The 14,677-nt window shown below is 54.6% G+C and overlaps 8 protein-coding genes across 8 annotated transcripts; 3 read left to right on the top strand and 5 right to left on the bottom strand.

The window, feature by feature from the left end:
- Positions 1–35: 35 nt before the first annotated feature.
- On the bottom strand, positions 36–1,515 carry J3D65DRAFT_454326 (uncharacterized protein). The gene is made up of 2 exons (XM_066796380.1): positions 320–1,515; positions 36–206 (listed from the first exon to the last, which is right to left on the bottom strand). The coding sequence occupies exon 1, from the start codon at positions 1,356–1,358 to the stop codon at positions 432–434; it is 927 nt and encodes a 308-aa protein (XP_066652797.1). The 5' UTR covers positions 1,359–1,515; the 3' UTR covers positions 36–206; positions 320–431.
- On the top strand, positions 1,463–2,556 carry J3D65DRAFT_454306 (uncharacterized protein). Its single transcript, XM_066796379.1, has 2 exons — positions 1,463–1,642; positions 1,830–2,556. Exons 1-2 carry the CDS (start codon positions 1,566–1,568, stop codon positions 2,389–2,391), a joined length of 639 nt encoding a protein of 212 aa, XP_066652796.1. The 5' UTR covers positions 1,463–1,565; the 3' UTR covers positions 2,392–2,556.
- A 176-nt stretch (positions 2,557–2,732) lies between these two features.
- On the bottom strand, positions 2,733–4,465 carry J3D65DRAFT_631221 (uncharacterized protein). The gene has a single exon (XM_066800897.1). The coding sequence runs from the start codon at positions 4,185–4,187 to the stop codon at positions 3,138–3,140; it is 1,050 nt and encodes a 349-aa protein (XP_066652795.1). The 5' UTR covers positions 4,188–4,465; the 3' UTR covers positions 2,733–3,137.
- A 744-nt stretch (positions 4,466–5,209) lies between these two features.
- Positions 5,210–7,140, bottom strand: J3D65DRAFT_454184 (cytochrome c peroxidase-like protein). The gene is made up of 3 exons (XM_066796377.1): positions 6,528–7,140; positions 5,463–6,425; positions 5,210–5,315 (listed from the first exon to the last, which is right to left on the bottom strand). Exons 1-2 carry the CDS (start codon positions 6,641–6,643, stop codon positions 5,579–5,581), a joined length of 963 nt encoding a protein of 320 aa, XP_066652794.1. The 5' UTR covers positions 6,644–7,140; the 3' UTR covers positions 5,210–5,315; positions 5,463–5,578.
- Positions 7,141–7,434: 294 nt separating this feature from the next.
- J3D65DRAFT_557031 (fungal-specific transcription factor domain-containing protein) lies at positions 7,435–9,145 on the top strand (the record flags this gene model as incomplete). The annotated part of the gene is made up of 2 exons (XM_066797294.1): positions 7,435–9,005; positions 9,058–9,145. Coding segments are annotated over 2 exons (1,659 nt in total), but the record flags the coding sequence as incomplete, so codon positions are not given.
- A 1,998-nt stretch (positions 9,146–11,143) lies between these two features.
- Positions 11,144–12,160, top strand: J3D65DRAFT_556590 (putative epoxide hydrolase; the record flags this gene model as incomplete). Its single annotated transcript, XM_066797271.1, has 2 exons — positions 11,144–11,758; positions 11,816–12,160. The coding sequence occupies 2 exons, from the start codon at positions 11,144–11,146 to the stop codon at positions 12,158–12,160; spliced, it is 960 nt and encodes a 319-aa protein (XP_066652792.1).
- A 189-nt stretch (positions 12,161–12,349) lies between these two features.
- J3D65DRAFT_700126 (uncharacterized protein) lies at positions 12,350–13,324 on the bottom strand. Its single transcript, XM_066804076.1, has one exon. It carries the CDS (start codon positions 13,312–13,314, stop codon positions 12,532–12,534), a length of 783 nt encoding a protein of 260 aa, XP_066652791.1. The 5' UTR covers positions 13,315–13,324; the 3' UTR covers positions 12,350–12,531.
- Positions 13,325–13,646: 322 nt separating this feature from the next.
- J3D65DRAFT_700120 (uncharacterized protein) lies at positions 13,647–14,467 on the bottom strand (the record flags this gene model as incomplete). The annotated part of the gene is made up of 1 exon (XM_066804075.1): positions 13,647–14,467. The coding sequence occupies exon 1, from the start codon at positions 14,400–14,402 to the stop codon at positions 13,647–13,649; it is 756 nt and encodes a 251-aa protein (XP_066652790.1). The 5' UTR covers positions 14,403–14,467.
- Between the last annotated feature and the right edge of the window lie 210 nt (positions 14,468–14,677).

The following is a 14,677-nucleotide window of genomic DNA, read 5'->3' as shown; positions in this document are numbered from 1 at the left end:
CTTGTGCGGTGTTTGGTTCGCTCACAATCTGATACAACGAGGTTTGTTGTTGGAAATTTCCGCCGTGTGGAGAGGGGTTGGTTGGTAAACGCCTGTTCGCTTCGGCCTTGGGCGCAAAATAGTCCACCACCTGCAGAGCGTGAGACCCGACCAGACTCTCAACACCAGCGACCCCAAAAACGGATAAACGGGTAAATCGATTCCACCTTAGGACAATTTAGCTAATGGTGCCTCATACTCTCGCTCTGCCCGCCCGTCATCCCATCGACCGACGTCTTGACGTGCTCTGAGTTCCGTCAACTATTGCGGCATCACGAACCTCTGCGTGCTCTGCACCCTCGCCTCCATGGATTGGATCTACCGGCGCTGCGGTTACAGCCGGCCGGCACTTCGTGTCCAACCTCTTCCAAGCCTCCGCTCCCAGCAGCTCATCAACGTCTCGGCCCCACCGCAAGCAAACGGATGAAAGGAAAGGACAACATCCGGACCTGGCAGGACGGGCGTAAGCTTGGACTTCTGGAAGCGCCCATGAATAGCTGATATCCAAGCGAGCGGAAGAGTTGCGATATCAAGACGGCAGTGGCGGCAGTACCTGTCAGGGTGCCGGGGAGCCGCTCAGCGTGGCATACGGCTTGCGTCCTTGGATGCAGCAGATCAGTTCCAGAAAGCCTCATCGAAGCTTCTGTTGCATTTGGGCTTGGCCGAGCTGACGGTCCTGGGGCATGACGGCACGCCGAATCACCTCCATTGGCACAGATGACCGCAACGTTGCTGGGTTGGTCTTGGGACCATGCCACTTGGTCCGACTGAAAACCCCCACCACTACACCCACATCCAGCACGCGGACACGCCATCAGCACTACCTCGAGACATGGCGGGGGAGTGACCAGGGTCAAGTCCGAAATGATGCGCGCATACCATCGGCCTTTCGCTGCCCGGCTGCACGAGTCGACAGGTGCATATCGAGGCGTCCGCATCCTTACCGGGTATCCAAAGTCAGACATCCATTGCCCGCACCGAGCCACAGGGACTTGCAGCCAGTATTCCATTGGCTGCCCAAGCCGGAGGAAACGGGTCAACCCAAAATCTGCATCTCTCAGTGGGGCCGTTCTTCGCTCTGCGCTCCTTGGGCCTCTCATCCACTGATGGACAAGCTCAAGATGCGGGCGACAGGAACCGTTCTTGAGCCCCCACACCAATACGAAGAAAACCGCCGTTCGATCGTCATGGAACTCGCCGACGTGGGGCATTGTTGCGAAGTCGAAACGAACACGAAGGTTGCGGGCATGACCGCTGATTCCATCTAGTTCATGCAGTCCAATATGCGCAAGGAACAGTGGGCAGGGATGGACCAGCATCTTGCTTACAAAAGCTCTGTTCAGCAGAGTGCTGAAAGCAGAATCCTGAAAGATTTATGCGCTTGGTTCAGCTTACTCTGCATTATAGGCATTGGCAGAGCATTAACACTGCAGTCGACCAATGAGCTCTCTTCCACAGGCAACGCATCGGATGTGGCTGTTCCGTGCGTCATCGAAGCACATTCGCCAGCATCATGACTATTGCAGATGTCTTCCTGGGCTTCACCTTTGGAGATTTGGAATTCTTTCTTGGTCTTCTGCAAGCGGTCTGCTTTCAAATCTCAGTAAGTCTCGGGCATCTGTTTGACAAAGGCTTCACTGCATTTTCAATTGCCCATAATCCACGAAGTGTAATTGCCTAAAGATACATGCTCCTACTCCAGACTGTCTGGAAAGTACACTTTCCAACATGCCCTCGTTCGTCTCTAGATTCTTGGAGTACTCTTGATAATTCGCCTTCGTTTTGCAAAGCCTACTTGCTTTGTCCTTCAAACAAACACTGCGCGCAAGTCCAACAAACTCAATCTCGACAGACCGGAATTCCCGACTTGCCTCTCTGCAGCCTTTCCTTTCCGAGTCCCGTCCCACGCAAGCCGTCGTCGCCAAGCACCCGCACTTGACCAGACGTCTTAGCATTTGCCCCAAAGCGGCGAAACTTGGCCAACATCAGCCGCCTATACTGTCGTGGCCTACCCTTTTTGAACCAGTTCGCGGCAAACACTTTCCTCCAATGGTGGCCGCTGAGCATTATCAACCATTATCAAAGACAGCCTCTGACTCAAGACACCCACATACACATACACACCCTGCTCGACATTGTTTTTCTCGTCGTTCGTCTCCCGCGTCGATCTCTGTTTTCCGCGGAACCGCGTGCAGGGTGCGTCCCAGACCGATCCCGCGCGCGCCAAAAAGGGTTCAGCAGCCAGCCAGCCAGCCGCTGATTCATGTTGGCGCTGCCGCTCAGCCGGGCTTGCTCTGGAGGCAGTGTCCTATTTTTTTCAGCTCCGCCTTGCGTTGCATTTTTCTCCGTTAGCTCCGCCGCGGTCTAGATGCGTCGTCGTTGTGTCGATGCGCTGCCCAGTCGGATACGCGGCTGCCTTTGCGTGGAGGGAGGAGTGAGCTCGCGAGGAAGTGCACGAGTTCGGATGGATACTGGGGATGCGAATACGCCGCAGCCGCTCTCTTGGCTATGGCCGAGTTTCTTGAGAAAGGCGCTGCTCGCCGCTGGACGCGGCTCCACGAGTCTTGTGCAATGTTCCCTGAAAGAGGGCCGTGATGTATGACGTACCGGCTACTTAGCACGACAGCCGGTCCAAAGGGTTCAGGCATCATACTGCTCACTACTTGGTCATTCTGTGAAGAATGGAATTGCTGCGCTCCAATTGTCGTTCAAGAAAGCGCAATAATGCCCTGACCGCCTGCACCATCGTGACCACTCGATGCCAACAGAGTCAGTCTGATAAAATAACTTCAAGGACGCCAAAACCGCATCCGAAAAGCGTACTCCTCCACACCAAACCCCTTCCTCTCCAATAAGTCATTCAAGAAACAAACCAAACCAAACCAAAGAACGACAGCGCCCAATCCCAAAGCCACTTTCCCCATAAAGTGAGCGAGCTGAAGAAAAGTCAGAATGCAAGAGAAACCGACCACGTCACGCTGCCACTACTCGACTAACCCGCCTCTAAAAAACTCCGTCTGGAATTCGTTCATGAGGGTTTCCCATTCGTCCTCGTTGATATTTTCAAATGCCCCCCGATTCATGAGGAAGAAGTCGTTCTACGAGAACCAGTCGCGAGAATCACCATCAGGAATGCTTGGGTTATAGGTTTGCCCGTCGGTGGAGGCATCATCGTCGCTGGCGGGTTTGTTCTCGACGGGGTCATTGTCGACGGGGCCATTGTCGACGGGGCCATTGTCGATAGGGCCATTATCGACAGGGCCATTCTCAACGGGGCCATTATCCTGCGCCTGGAATTCATCCTTCAAGGTGCCAAATATGTAGTCGAATTCATCTGGCGGCATATTCACGAACTCTTCCCACGTCAAAGAGTCGTTGTTGTCCTCAGCCTGGGTGTTTTGGCCATCGGCTTGCCCATCGTTGGCAGCGTCATGACTATTCGTAGCCTCCTGGTCAACGGCGCCATTGTCAGCAGGGGAATCGACAGGGGGGCCATCTTCAGGGGCACCAGTATTGGAAGAACCGTTATTTGGCTGTTGAGCAGTGAATGAACCTGCGGCGGCGCCTCCAGAATCGCGCGAGGGTGGATCGGGATTGATAACAGTGAAGCGAGGAGCGGGTCTGGGGACCTCGGGAGGAGTTTCGTTCAAAATAGAAGATTCACCGCTGGCGGTACCACCGTTGGGGTTCACAGCATTCGAGGGACCGAAGTTTGGCTGCTGGGAGCCAGCGCCCTCGCCAGGGGTTGGTGTATTCAACAGGTTGGCAAAGGAAAAGTTGCGGAAATGGGAGTCGACAAAGTGTTGCTCGGCTGAAGCAGTGTCGGCGAGATTGTCGTCCGGGTAATATCCAGTGTGCTCAGTATGAGCGTGTCCAGTATCGACTTGCTCAGTCATGGTGTGCCTGGTATGGACCTGCTCAGGGCCGGCGTGCGCAGTCTCGGTCTGCGTGCCTTGGTGTCTCAATTTGGAGAGATGACCTTCGACTTCCTCCGGAATCCTGGGTTGCGTTCGCGTATTCAACTTTGGGCTGGTGAAGATGAATTCACCCCTTTCTGATATGCGTCTCTTTTTGGCGAAATCGTCCATTTCCTCCGGAGGGGCTGCCGAATACTCTTCACCACCCGCGGTCGGCCTGGAGTCGCGCATCTCGATATCGCCCGAGCGATTGTCTCTGGAGACGTCCTCGTTAAGAGGAAGAGAGTTTCTCGCAGCCTCGTCGGACCTTTTTCGTCGCCTTGGCCCCGGCTCACGATGCAAAAAGCCCAACGGCGGATATTCGAGAATTGGCTTTTGGTCGGTAGGTGCATACAAATTGTACTTCTGCGTGCAACGTTCGTCTTTAACGCCATCACGTTTGCATGTGAGGCATGGCCCTTTGGACTTGGGATTATCGCGCAGGGAGCATCTCTGGTGTTTGATTTCGCAGTTGGTGCAGCGACGAGGGAGCCTCCGGAACCTGCATTCATCTTCGTAGGCGTCTACCGCTCGCTGGGCATAGGCCGCGGCGCCTTCCAATCTCGAAGACAAATGCCTGCGGCACTTGTACCAATGATACATGTTGCTGGGTTTGAAGTTGTTAAGTAACAATACTGTCTGGGCGAGTAGAGCCGGAGTCCATCCCACTGTCTGGAGACGCAGCAATGTAGCCCCTCTGATTTTCGATGGAAAACGTTCAAGGATATGCTGCGCGTCTCTGATATTCTCGTCGAAAGGGGACATGGGCTCTCTGGAATGCCACTGAAGGCCCTCCATGAAGTCGAGGCATGTCTAAGTCGGATCAGCCAACCCTCCTAGATCCGTGAAAGTTGCTTCCAGTGATCTTTCGACGCAGGTTGGTCGGTTTGACTTACTTGTGTTCGCTGGCACTCTTCTAGGCTCAGTGGCGGACCATCCACCTTCATTATCTCCAAATTCAGCGTCCAGGGGGGCGACAGAGGGCGCGCCATCGCTCAGAGTTTGGCTTCTGGTTGGAAAATCAAAGGTTCGAAGGCCCGATTTACCGTATCAAGACACGTCGAAGAAAATGATGGCTGGTGTTCAGTAACGGAGGGCGATAAGCTCGTGATTCCAAGGAAAGTTGGCTATAAGAGGCACGTATGAACGAATGGTATAGCACTATGCAAATCGAAGATGCGTCTGGGTATCGGGATTAGAGGCCGTCGAAGCAGGCGAGCGAGGAAGACAGCTTTCGTCCAGTTTGAAATCAGGCAAGAGCCCTGATGGTGTGCAGTTTCCTAAAATGGGCACAGGCACAGCTGGAGCACGCTCTCTTTCCTGTTCAACCCGGAGGTAAGCACATGGCGAAAGTAATGCACCAGCAGAAGAGAGGCGTCAGTAGGAAAGGGAAATAATTGATTTGAGACAACAAAAGACATACAGCCTCTTGACGCCTTTACTGTCCAAAAGAGTGGAAAGTCATACTCGTTTGCCTTCATCTTGCCAAAGCAGCCGCACGCTTCTTCCTCTAGGTGGTATCATCCTTCTAGCATCATCGTCTTGAAAGGCAAAATTGTTCGCAAGGAAACTTTGACCAACGTCTACAACCTCGCTCTAAACTTCTCGTTCTCTTTTCTCAACTTGTCTGCCTCCTCATTGCTCTTGTCCGGTGCACCGGGAGCGTTCTTCTTCTTCGGCGCCGAGTGGTAGCCGCCTTTCACGTTGTCCGTGTTGACAATGCGCCCGCTGGCGTCTCGTTCAATTCCCAGCTCCAACAGCTTGTGGAAGACCTTGGAGAAATCGGCAAAGAAGGCGTCCTTGTCCTTGGCGTACTTTTCTACCCACGGCCTGAACTTGTCGTCGAACAGGAGTGCCATGTCCGTCGGCAGCATCATGAGCTCCTCCTCCGAGTCCTCATCAACATATGAGAACTGCTTAATGCCGCTGGGCAGTGTTTTTTCCTTCCACTCAACGCCCGTCATCAACTTGAAGTACTGGTTGCTGAAACGCGTCGGGTTGTTGACCCACGCACCATCAAACCCACTGCGATCCGCATGACACCGGCCCAAATTATGAGCTCCAGACAAGGCCACAATCTCCTGGTCGTTAAACCCCATGCGGTAGAATATGGCGCGAACGTGGTCCGCGCCCAGCGCACCGTCGGGCAGGCGCCCCTGCGGTGGCAGCTTGCTGTCGTCGACGTAATCGGTGCGGCCAGGCTGCCAGGGTACGGTAGGGCCGCCCATCTGCTCGACGGCGACCACGCCGGCCAGCGTCCACAAGTCGGCGTATGTTATCCAAGGGTGTGCGGCTTTGACGGGCTCGAGGAAGACGCGCGCATGTTGGAGGCCTGCGTTTGCGGGATCGCCTCCTTCGGCTTCGTAGCGCATGCCGGCGCCATTGCTACCGCCGGTGTCGGTCTCGGCGTCGTAGGTACCTGCGGAATGCCTGAGGTGGTGGTTAGTGGTGTTTGGTAATTGCGAGGTGGCGATTGGAGGTCGAAGTGCTGATCACTCCCTAGGGGCTGAGTGTGGAGGAGAGGGGACGCACCAGGCCAGACGGACGAGTACGGGACCAGCAGAGCCATCATCGTACTCGGGCTGATGAAGGAGAGCCTTGATATCCTCGCGGACGGCGTCGTAGTCGCCAGGGTTGCTCTTGGCCATGGTGGTGTCTTGGGTTTTCGGTCTAGTTTCAAAATCGGGAGATGTAGCGGTGGTAGAAGAGAAATCGCTGGAAAGCAAAAGTCTACAAGCAAGAGTAGTAGAAGAGAACGATGATAGAGAAGAGAAGATTCGAAATGGGAGTATAGAAGAGAGTAGAGTGGAATCAATTATCCGAGGGACATGTATTATCGGCGACTGCGTGAGCCTCGGCTCGTGATAGCCCAGGGCTTATCGGCCACGAACTTGACGCAGGAACGCCTGTCGTCGACGTCATGAGAGCCCTTTCATGTGAAGACGGGAACCCTCGACAAAGGCTAGAACACCGCCCACTGCCAGCCCTCAACCTCTGACCAACCGCCCACAGGGCCCGGCCGCGCGATGGATCGTTAAGAGAAAAAAATACACTTCCGTGGACCCCTGCTCCTGCATGCCGGCCGGCCGACCAGGATGCTGGCTCAACTTTGAAGCGAAGAGGTCAACACCGGATCGATTTTTGTCAATTCAAATCCGCTTTTGTCCTCACCAATCTCGCTCTCTGCCTGGCTCAGCTGCGGCTGATTCGAAGAAAAAGAAACCACGAAAAGGGCGGGACTCGGCGCATCTTCCGCCCCCGAAGCCTGTCAGATTGAACGGGCCAGCCCGAACCGCCATCTCGTTCGTCCAGACTGACACTTTGCGAAACTAAACCATGCCGCTCCCCTGATTTTCACCACCGCTCCACATGCTGGTTCCCTCTCGCAACACCTGCCTCGGACGTGGATCGTTTGCGCTGGCCCGGTATGGGTGAACCCATGCCCATCGTCGAACTCGGCACCCTTCGATCTCTGTCAGCAGACGAAAGCAGCTTCCTGGGCTCCTCGACTGGCATCTGCTTTGTCAACACCGTCCGGAATGCCTTCAAAGCATCCAAAGACCAAACGCTTCCATATCAGGATCCTCACCATGTCCCTTTGGATCCCGACCAGGAAAAGGCCGGTCCCTTGGAGGATTTCCTTCTCGGTGACGGTGCCAACAGTACACCATCCAGCCCTGCTAGGCCGACCCCTGCCGCCGCACAAGTTGCCCCCTCCATTCCCCGCGGACCCTCCTACGTAGCCGCTCCTCCAGGAATTGGCCGGCCTCCCGATGCTGCCACCACGAAACAGCTTCTCGTTGTGTATTTCAAGCTGTGGCACCCCCTTTTTCCTTTCCTACACGGACCGACCTTTTTGCAAGAGATTAAAGTCTTGTATGACCCATCCAAAAATCTACCATTTCCCGAAGAGGATGAGCCGGATCGACATAGGTGCTGCCGTGCCATCATCTCGCAGTGTGTCTTCAACATCGCGCAGGCCGGCATTTCGAAAGAGCTCTTGCCTCGCTACGCGCGCATCGAGTCAGCAAATAGCCTAATTTTCTCCCTGAGCTCGCTCTCCACCAAACAAGATCTTCACAGCCTGCAAGCCCTCTTTGCTGCACAACTGTACTTTATCACCAAAGGATCTTTTCGGTCTGCCTCTGCAATCGGTGGCCTGTTGGTCAAGTCCATTTTCCATTCGGGCCTGCATCGCTGTCCAAACCGTTATGCGCAATTGGCCGATCGGGACCGCGATCTGCGCAAGCGTCTTTTCTGGAGCGCCTATGTTGTCGACAGATATGTGAGCCAAGGCCTCGGGATCCCGCTTGGCTTTCAAGATTCCGACATTGATGTGTGCTTCCCGGGCCAAGAACACCACAGTCTTGCCATTCGACGCTCCACTTCCGACTCGACTCCCCTCAGCCACTCTGGCTCGCAACATTCTTCGACCCCCGCGATCAACAATGATATGCAAAGATCCATGTATGATCAGCAGGTCATGGAGGCCCAGGGCCGCAGCCACCAAGAAGAGCATCGAGACATTGTTCTCGCTGGCCTGGTCGGATACAGCAGACTGACCGGTCGTGCGGTCGAGCTCTTTCACAAATCCATCCACGTGCGATCCGTCGACCACAGCAAGATCCTGTACATCACCGCAGACATTCATGCCTGGTGGAACTCCTTGCCTCCAAAGTTGGTGTCGACTGAATATGTCCGCATTCCCAATGGCGAGCCCTCGGCAGAGGCCACCGTTAGCTTCGTTCCTCTATTTACCGTCCTCTACCAACAACTTCTCTTCCTGGTCAATAGGCCCTGCCTTTCGCTTCCATCGACGTCGCCAGAATTCGCTGCCAGCTTGCAAATCTGTATCAATGCAAGTAGAACCGTCGTCAAGGCCTTGGAAATGCAACTAGCACTAAGACAACCTTTTTTCCTTCCCGAGCTGCTGTCAGCGGCCTGGATGGCAGGTCTGATCTTGGTATTCGCGTGCCAACTGAAATTCTATCCTCCTGAGAAGGGATTCGCGTAAGCCTTGCTACAGCAGTTCACGATCTTACATTTTCTAACAATGATGCAGAGATATTGAGAAAGTTCTTGCAATACTCAGACTTATGGCCGGGCACTGGAACACTGCCAAAAACTACTACAAAGCACTTTCCAATCTGGTCGCAGACTTGAAGTCCGGCGCCCCTGGCAGGCGTTCGACACCTCCACACAACAAACGCGGACCAGATGCTGAAGAAATGCAAAACTCCAAGAGAACCAAATACTCGACTTCCAGCCACGGCAACGGGTATTTCAACACGGACCTTACCCCTCCCGAATCGATTCACCAAGCGCTGACAGGGCATCTTGGCAGCAATGAGAACAACCATTACGAGACGACACGCGCCATTTTGCAAAACACCAATTTTGGACTCTCCAACAGCACCGATTTCAACGCAAGTGATGCGTCGCAGATGAACATGGACGGCCGACACCATCAATTTTCTTTATCGACCCCTGCGACCACTGCGACATCACAGAGTGTACCGGGCCCGCCCACCACTCTCTCCATGCCTTTTCAAACCCCATCCGTCACCACACCGCAGTTCACCTTTTCGCCGCCTGCTGTGTCATTTGACGCGCCGCAGTGGCCGGAACCAAACATGTATGCGGAACCGACTTTACCGGCCTTTACAGATACGCAGATGCTGCAGAGTCAGCTCGATCCGTGGCTGGGCGATCCAACTGTGAATTCTTTGGACATTTTTGGACAGGTCACCTGGGGAAGCTTGAATGGTGAGTCATTTTCCTCACGCATCCTCAAGCATATACTGACGCTCTACCCTGTAGCGGACTATGCGTATAATCCTTACGCGGTAAGAGCGACCCGTTCCATGTCTCATACACAACTCACACGGTAACTAGGAGAAGGAAATTTGAAGCCTCCAACACCAGTTTGTGAAGACTGCTGTCCAGTTGATACCGCCCACTTGAATCTGCGGTTCAAGACGCCCCAATGCTTCAGCCATCAGGTTGAAACTGTCGCACAAGGCATCGAAGCCTGTGCGAAGCCTGTGCAGTCTGGCCCGGCAGTCGCTGTCCAACACAGCACGTCAAGTGGACAGGCGTGTCTGGAAAAGGCGATCCGCCCCATCGCCACCGTCAGCCTCTAATGACCAACGGATATCGTTTTCCGAGCACATGCTGCGATATCGCAGGCTGTGCATGCTTGAAGCACCGCCAAACCTGTGTTTATATCTAGCCGGCACAGAAGTCGCTTGATGGCAAGATTGCGGAAGTAGTGGATAAAGGCCGGGTTGAGCGATGAGCAAAGTCTCACCCAACCGTCAAGAACATGCCGAAATCAAATCCATCGAGATGGAACTCCAACGATTGAAATGCGAGGAAAAGTTGAGGGGCCAAGAAGAAGATAAAGACGAATATTGAAGCAGGGCGATGAAATGAGGCAAAACTTGCAATGTTATGTCTACGACTCGGCCTTCTCACAACCTGGTTGAAAGCCGAGTTCAAAGGACCATAATCTCGCTTCTCCGGATCAAAGCCTTCAAATGCGCTCAGTCTCCAACTTTACGCTGCTACTCTTAGGTCTTGAAATCTGCAACTTGGACGGGTGCCGCTAAATCGAATCTACGGTCCGATTGGCCAGTTTGCTGTGCCGACACCAGCAACGCGGTTCTCGGTCTTCTTACCAACCTAATAGACATTCGACTTTGTGGAAATAGTACGGTCGTATGTAAGTCGCAAGCCTTCTCGACCTGCTTTCAAAGCTGTCTTCGCGCCGCGCTTCCTCGGGTCTCCGTACGTCCGGCCATCCTGGTCATCCTCGGCAGAACAATCAAGCGGGAACCTGGTCAAGTCATCCCCGCAGCCAATGACGTGACCGTACATCAACGTCGTCTCCTCCGTCGCTGTTCGATGTCAGACATCTCCAAACCATCTACACGCGGTCGTCGCCCGTCATTCGCCAAACAATTTTCAAGAGCTGAGGAATCAAGAGATTCGGATAAAACGGCAGCGCGTCGATTATTTCTACGGAAGTGCGAAGAATTTCGTCAGATATAAGAGCAAGGAGAAAACATTCCTAAAGACTGCTCTTCAGTCCTTCAAGAGCGCAATATTCCGCCTCGCCTGAAAAAGAAAGCAGAGGTCCTTCCACAATGACTTCGACATCAACCATCGACGCAACTCTGTTCCCCAGCTTCGCCTCCTTTGCCGTTACCACCTCTTCCGACCCGCCCATCACGATCCGTGGCATCCACTCCTCCAACACCTCGCTGCCCCCGCTCGTCTTGCTCCATGGCTTCCCCCAAACCCACGCCATCTGGCACCGCGTCGCGCCCACCCTGAGCAGCAGCTACCACGTCATCATCCCCGACCTACGCGGCTACGGGCTCAGCGATGCGGCGCCCGCCTCCCCCAACAACGCCTTCTACAGCAAAGACGCCATGGCGCTCGATGTAATCAAAGTAGCCGCAGCGCTGCGGCCCTCTGGCACTTCGCCCGACTCTCCCGCACCGTTCTTCCTCGTCGGCCACGACCGCGGCGCACGCGTATCCCACGCGCTCGCCCTCAACCACCCAACGGCCGTCCGCCGCATGATCCTCCTCGACATCTGCCCCACGCTGGCCATGTTCGACGCGGCCGACGCCGCCTTCGCCGCGCGCTACTGGCACTGGTTCTTCCTCGTCCAGCCGCACCCGCTGCCCGAGCGCGTCATGAGCGCCGCGCCGGCCGACTGGCTGCGCCTGCTCATGGGCGGCCTCAAGAACGACGTCCTCGTCTCCGGCGATGACGGCAACGACAATGGCGCCGCCACCGACCAGGCAAAGCCACACCCCTTCTTCCACCCCCTCGCGCTGGCGAGCTACGCGGCGGCGTTCCGGCGCCCGGAGAGCATCACGGCCATGTGCGAGGACTACCGCGCCGCGCGCGGCGTGGATTGCGACGTGCAGGCGCAAGACCGCGGCGAGGGTGGCCGCAGGATCTCGGTGCCGCTGCGTGTGCTGTGGGGGAAGAAGGGCGTCGTTGAGATGTTTTTCGATGCGCTGAAGGAGTGGGGCAGGGTTGTGGAGGAGGGCGTGGAGTTGGATGGGTGGGCGGTGGATAGTGGGCATTATGTGCCGGAGGAGGCGCCGGAGGAGGTGCTGAGGGCTGTGAGGGAGTGGTGTGTGTAAGAAGAAGGAACTTGGGCTTGTGTGTCGAGTTGGTTGTGCTTCCACGCGAGCTTGGGTTTCGACCTGCTGTGGCTTGGTCAGACATCGTCACAGTGGGTGTTGAACAAATTGAGACCTGTTGGAAAAGTGAGTGCGAAACGGGAGTGGTTGTTCATTGCTGCAGCCAGACCCAGGGAGTCTTACGTCTTTCAACTCCCACTGTGGTGCAGCCGTGAGTCGGAAGGGAAATATTTCACAGTGGATATGATGGGAGGAGAAATTGCATTGGATAGCATCTCCTCTCAGTGATCTCAGCAGGCTCGATTTCTTTGAAGTATTCTACAAGCTGCTACCTATCCAAGACCATTCCGGAAGTATTTCCTGCGGCGCCCTCATCTGATGCCTAGATTTCTGAAAGGAAGGGCACGACATTTGCACGAAGGGCAGTCGTCAGAGCGGTCGCTGTCTGCCATCGGAAACTCGCCTGTCACATCGCTAGCCCAAAGAACACAGTGGTTACATTTTGGGCAGCCCCCGTGATGAATCCAGACATAATAGCCACCCGCGTACATGTTGATATTTTCTTCTTTATAGCAGCTGTCGCAGTCCCAAACTGCAAAGTCTGACTCTTCGCCCGTTGCGGATGCCTCAGCTCCGCTCGATGCGGCGGATCCATCGTCGATCGATTCAAGGAACTTGGAACTGTTCGCCACGCGCGTGGGAGAATGGGGAATGGTTATCGGGTTCACCTTTGCACAGTCCGCGCAGAATTGCCATGGCAGCCACTCACGGTCGCTGGCATTGCTCTTGAGTTGCTTGGGAGTAAAGAAGGGCATGAAGCACTGCTCTGGCCTGAGTCGGTAGCAGCCAAAGCAAGCATAGCCGAATTCGCGCCTCTTGAACACCTCTGAATAGTACACGAACTTCGCTTTACGCTCTTCTGATACGACCGCTATGGGATCGACCAGGCTCCTGAAGTAGTGGTTCGTCGCAGCAAGGAAAATCGCGGAGCCGTACTCCAAGTGCTCAAAGATTGCGAGCATCATTTCCATGGGTAGTTTGCCGAAGAAACCGCGCTCAGTTGGCACCCTAGGATGGATAGTCCTGGTGAGTTTCAAAAAATGAGCAAGAGGGGACGGCATCGGAGGTTTTCGGGGTGGCATGAAGTCGGTCATCGCAGAGGTGTCTTGAACGGCGCCGTACTTTTCGCCGGGAGATGGGTGGGTTGGGTGGTATTTAAGGAAGGCAGGCTAGGTCTTCTGCCTCAGTGCGAGCAGAGCAAACCAAACAGCAAAGTGACTGAGCAAGATTGGTGACTGGTGATTGTAGAAACGTCTGGAAGGCGGCGGCCACTCAGGAGCCTGAACAACAGTTGATCAGAGAAGAAAAGCTACGTGGTTCACGGCGCCACGATCCTTTCGCTAGTTTCTTCTAGCACCGCAGACACGACTGAAATCGCAATTCTCGGTAATTCGTGTGAGCTGATATTCTTTGAGAAGCCAACGAGCTATTCATTACGGCCCATCCGCCGCACGAATTCTGCTCGAGATTGCCGAGAAATCGTGCAGAACTTTTGTTTCATGATCCACGAAAATCGACAGGCCCATGACCATTGCGTTTCGCTAGAAACGATATCTTCCTCGCACGTAGGGCACTTGGTAGCCAAAGGATGGTCGTGCTGGATGATACAGTGCCCACAGCGAGCGCAACCTCCATGGACTATAGCGCAAGTGAGTTCCTGATTCTGGCTGTCACTACCCTCGCAGGTCTCACAATTCCACTTCAAAAATGTAGTCTCGGATCCCACTTGAACGACTTTCGCGAAGGCCTTCGGGTGAGACAAGACTTGCGGCACCTGTTGGCAATCAGAACAGATCTGCCACGGTCCACTGCAGCTGAACGGAACATTGTGGTAATCGGAAGGTTGGTTGATCTGTTCGAAGTAATGCCGCACTTTCTTGACCCGGTAGCACCAGAAGCAAGCGGCAAAGCCATAAGGAATGCGCATGTGCTGCTGGAAATACTCTGCTCGTGCGAGAAACTCTAACTTCCGTTCTTCTGAAACAACAGTCAAGGGATCGACCAGTCGTCTGTAATAATGATTTGTCGCCGCGAGGAAAATCGCAGCATCGTACTGCAGGTGTCCCAAGACTTCAAGCATAAGTTCCATGGGCAACTTGCCAAAGATGCCACGCTCGGTTCTGCGAAGAATCATTTTGTGTGCCCTTGGAGGACGGGGACGAGGGCGGTTTCGGGGTGGCATGTTGTCGGTTGCCGCAGAGGCAATGTGAGCGGTGTTGGAGTTTTCGGGGCGGGTTAGGTGGTATTTAAGAAAAGAGCTGCATGGATAAAGTCAGTGGGAGCAACCTAAGCGGCAAAGTGAGTGAACGCGTTCAGCGAGCAGCTGATTGTGGAAACCTCTGGAAAGCGGCGGCGGCCAATCAAGAAGCTGAAGGACGACTGATCAGAGAAGGTGAGCTTCGTGGACCAACAGCGTCGACAGGTCAAGCGCGCGTAAACTGAAGTGAACAACAGCAA

Source organism: Phyllosticta citribraziliensis (assembly GCF_038025025.1).
Source record: "Phyllosticta citribraziliensis strain CPC 17464 chromosome Unknown J3D65scaffold_9, whole genome shotgun sequence".
Classification (NCBI taxonomy): Eukaryota; Fungi; Ascomycota; class Dothideomycetes; order Botryosphaeriales; family Phyllostictaceae; genus Phyllosticta; species Phyllosticta citribraziliensis.
This window is presented reverse-complemented; position numbering and strand designations above follow the sequence as displayed.

Bases quoted from the DNA above. Each gene is read 5' to 3' on its own strand.
- J3D65DRAFT_454306 (XM_066796379.1), top strand. From the start codon at position 1,566: ATGTCTTCCTGGGCTTCACCTTTGGAGATTTGGAATTCTTTCTTGGTC. The intron at 1,643-1,829 runs GTAAGTCTCGGG...CGTTTTGCAAAG, and splicing joins CGGTCTGCTTTCAAATCTCA to CCTACTTGCTTTGTCCTTCA.
- J3D65DRAFT_454326 (XM_066796380.1), bottom strand. From the start codon at position 1,358: ATGCTGGTCCATCCCTGCCCACTGTTCCTTGCGCATATTGGACTGCAT.
- J3D65DRAFT_631221 (XM_066800897.1), bottom strand. From the start codon at position 4,187: ATGCGCGACTCCAGGCCGACCGCGGGTGGTGAAGAGTATTCGGCAGCC.
- J3D65DRAFT_700126 (XM_066804076.1), bottom strand. From the start codon at position 13,314: ATGACCGACTTCATGCCACCCCGAAAACCTCCGATGCCGTCCCCTCTT.
- J3D65DRAFT_454184 (XM_066796377.1), bottom strand. From the start codon at position 6,643: ATGGCCAAGAGCAACCCTGGCGACTACGACGCCGTCCGCGAGGATATC. The intron at 6,426-6,527 runs GTGCGTCCCCTC...CCACCACCTCAG, and splicing joins GTACTCGTCCGTCTGGCCTG to GCATTCCGCAGGTACCTACG.